The sequence below is a fragment of the Taurulus bubalis genome (genome assembly GCF_910589615.1).
Source record: "Taurulus bubalis genome assembly, chromosome: 12".
In the NCBI taxonomy this organism is placed as follows: Eukaryota; Metazoa; Chordata; class Actinopteri; order Perciformes; family Cottidae; genus Taurulus; species Taurulus bubalis.
In genome coordinates this window covers 19,456,915-19,459,879 of record NC_136600.1, presented here as the reverse complement: position 1 = coordinate 19,459,879, position 2,965 = coordinate 19,456,915, and the positions used below count along the sequence as shown (strand labels likewise).

The window sequence follows — 2,965 nt, the reverse complement described above, 5'->3', positions numbered from 1 at the left end:
ACTTTTACTGCATTCACATTTAACTACATACACTAAAAGGTATTTGTACTTGTTGTTGTTGTTGTAGGGACTCATTTTCAATCAATAAATAGTCATTTATAAATAATGATATGGTTATTTTTTAGATTGCCAAGTTTACCGGAAGTGACATAATTCCATATCCGGTTGAAGCAATGTTTACAATGCGGATGTCGGGCGGCTAATGCTAAATATCTGGAGATAAACCTGCATTCACGTCGTATATTCCGACCACTCTGCTCAACACAAATGGCATCCCAGAGCTCCGTGGCCGTCAGGGCTTCGTCGGCAGCCGGCAGCCCGGCCGCTGTCCGCGGAAAGAAACGTCCCGCTAGTCCGGCGGTTTCTGCGGCTCCGCAGGTCACCGGGAGCTGCAGCAGCAAGAAGAAGAAAGGCCAGCTGACCTCTCCACCGAGCACACAGCCGCAGGTAATGAACACTCATGGGATTGGGGACACCGTTTCTGTCGGCGCGGTGAAGCTCATCCAACTGTAGTGTAGCCTAAATGCTGAATATTACTCTGAATAACGTTGTTGATGACACAATGTACGCAGTGATTCAGATCTGAAGATCAGCCAAAAAGCACTAATAAACTACGTTATATCACAAATACACCGTGCAGCATGTCAAACTACCTTAATTACGCATGCGCTATGTCGTACAAGTAGCAGGGTCGTACCAGCTGCATATGTGGACACGTCCATGTGTGAAACCACCTGTAGACTTTAAAATTCACAACACCTGTAAAACAAGTAGCTTGCCTGTCTGATGTTGTCTTTGTGTTTCATCAGATTGCAGCAGTGGAGTCGGTGCCCGAGGTGAAGCCAGTGGGAACAGCTGACTGCGGTCCTACTGCTATCACAGAGTCCACAGCAAAGCCTCCAACATTCAAAGACCCCACGTTTACGGTGAATGCCTGCTTCTAGTTGGGGTTTAAGTTGATCTGCTTCTGTGGCTTTTCCCTCAATTACTGCCCTTTTTGTTCTTCTCTGAATCTCGGCAGCATTCTGGCATCGGTGGAGCAGCAGCAGGTAAGAAGAACAGGACATGGAAGAATCTCAAACAGATCCTGGCTCTGGAGCGGACTTTACCCTGGAAGCTCGATGATCCCAGCTGTGAGTTTTTATTTTTCTTATCATTACTTAGTGCTTGTACACTTTTTAACTCAAAGAAATGGACTGCATTTCTATATTCTAAACCCAAAGCCCAATTATAATGTTTTATCTCTGTGACTTTATTTTACAAATGTCCAATCAGTAGTTCATTTTAAGATCTTGCTGAGTTCACAGACTACAGCATTGACGCCCCTCCGTCCTTGAAGCCCACTAAGAAATACTCTGACATCTCTGGACTCCCTGTGAGTTATCACTTTGCTGAAATCCTTTATTGTACGATTTAAAAAAAAAAAAAAAAAAAAAGACTTAAGTCTTGGATAAAGCTTACACTGAACACTCTTGTATTTCCTCAGGCAAACTACACAGACCCTCAGACAAAGCTGCGCTTCACATCCTCTGAGGAGTTCTCCTACATCCGCCTCCTCCCCACAGATGTTGTTACTGGCTACCTTGCACTTCGGAAAGAAACATGCATTGTACCTTGACAGCCGAGCAAGGCTTGAAACGGGTTCAAACCAGAACTGAACTCATGTCAGTGTAAGAAGCTGTTGGGCCAACCAGGAGGCTGAGAGCACAGGCTGCATGTGTGCGTGTGGACAAGGCCCGAGTCAGCGTGAAATGTGAAACAAAAGTTTTAGTTTTTTTACTTTTGGGAGAGAAAGAAATGTTATTTTAATTCACACAACCTTGATGTGGTCAATAGCTCATTGTTTTATTCTCACTCTTTCTGAGCCCGTCCAATGAACTGGACAAAACCTGTTTTATTCCCCAAGGGGTCAGAAAGTGTTTATAAATCCATTCAAGTCAGCAATGGAGTTTTATTTTGCATATTTTTAAATACACATTTCCCGGTATCCTAGATAATATTTTTCCATGAAGTGCTCCCATAAGCCGTGGTGAGTGGAAGTTGGAGAGCTTGGTGTGGATTTGCTCCTGTTAAGTCCTCAGGGAACATCCACTTGTTTCTCAATTACTCTACATGCAGTACGCCCCCTTGTGGTAGAATATATGTCTACAGTGGTGAAAACTCAGCCCGGTTGGGTTAAAGAGAAATTGTAGACAAAAAAATGTTGCATAGCTGTTTGAAGGAGTTTGCCCATTTCAGATTGATACTTTTTACAAGAAGCTCATTAAAGCTGATTTGAATTGTACGATGAAGTTGATTTCAATGTCTCTCTTTTTCCTGTGTTTTCCTGTATGCATCTTTGCACGAATACACATTTTCTCAGGTGAAATTAGTTTCATCTCAATCATATACAAATGACAACCTTTATGCACATGTGTTGGATATTGATTGAAAACACTCCCATGTGCCTTAACTGAAACATTAACCTGCTGCTGTGCTTAAGTGCTCTGCACTAAGTCTTCCTTCTGCTCCTTCATTTTCCTTTTTCAAAGAGCGTTACATTAATCTTAGAAATATATGTTAAAACACCAAATAAAAATGCACTGAATAAGAAAAGAAAATCAAACAGTTTTCTTAAACAAGAATGTGAACTAATATTGATATTACTGTAACCAGTAGGCCCAGTGGAGTGCTGCTGCCACCGTGTGTTTATGGGAGGCTCTGCATGCAGAAAGCTGGAGGCAACGTGTGCAAACAGATCTTATTGATCACATAATGGGTGAACACATTTTTTCAAATGATAAAGCTGCTAGCCTTCATGTAAAGGGTCACAGTGTTTTAGTGACCTGACAATGACCAGCTGTCAGGAAAAATCTCTTTATCTGATTATCCCTCAATGCATGCACACACTGTTACCCCTCTTCACATGCACATAGGCAGTTTCAACCAAAGAGGGATTTTCTACTCTGAACTTAAATTGTTTCAA

General features: G+C 42.2%; 1 protein-coding gene across 1 annotated transcript; it reads left to right on the top strand.

Moving 5' to 3' along the window:
* Positions 1 to 206: 206 nt before the first annotated feature.
* On the top strand, positions 207 to 2,429 carry ino80c (INO80 complex subunit C). The gene is made up of 5 exons (XM_079227741.1): positions 207 to 447; positions 810 to 926; positions 1,022 to 1,133; positions 1,308 to 1,375; positions 1,487 to 2,429. The coding sequence occupies exons 1-5, from the start codon at positions 268 to 270 to the stop codon at positions 1,616 to 1,618; spliced, it is 609 nt and encodes a 202-aa protein (XP_079083867.1). The 5' UTR covers positions 207 to 267; the 3' UTR covers positions 1,619 to 2,429.
* The last annotated feature ends 536 nt before the right edge of the window (positions 2,430 to 2,965 follow it).

Bases quoted from the DNA above. Each gene is read 5' to 3' on its own strand.
- ino80c (XM_079227741.1), top strand. From the start codon at position 268: ATGGCATCCCAGAGCTCCGTGGCCGTCAGGGCTTCGTCGGCAGCCGGC. The intron at 448-809 runs GTAATGAACACT...GTGTTTCATCAG, and splicing joins CACCGAGCACACAGCCGCAG to ATTGCAGCAGTGGAGTCGGT. The intron at 927-1,021 runs GTGAATGCCTGC...GAATCTCGGCAG, and splicing joins TCAAAGACCCCACGTTTACG to CATTCTGGCATCGGTGGAGC.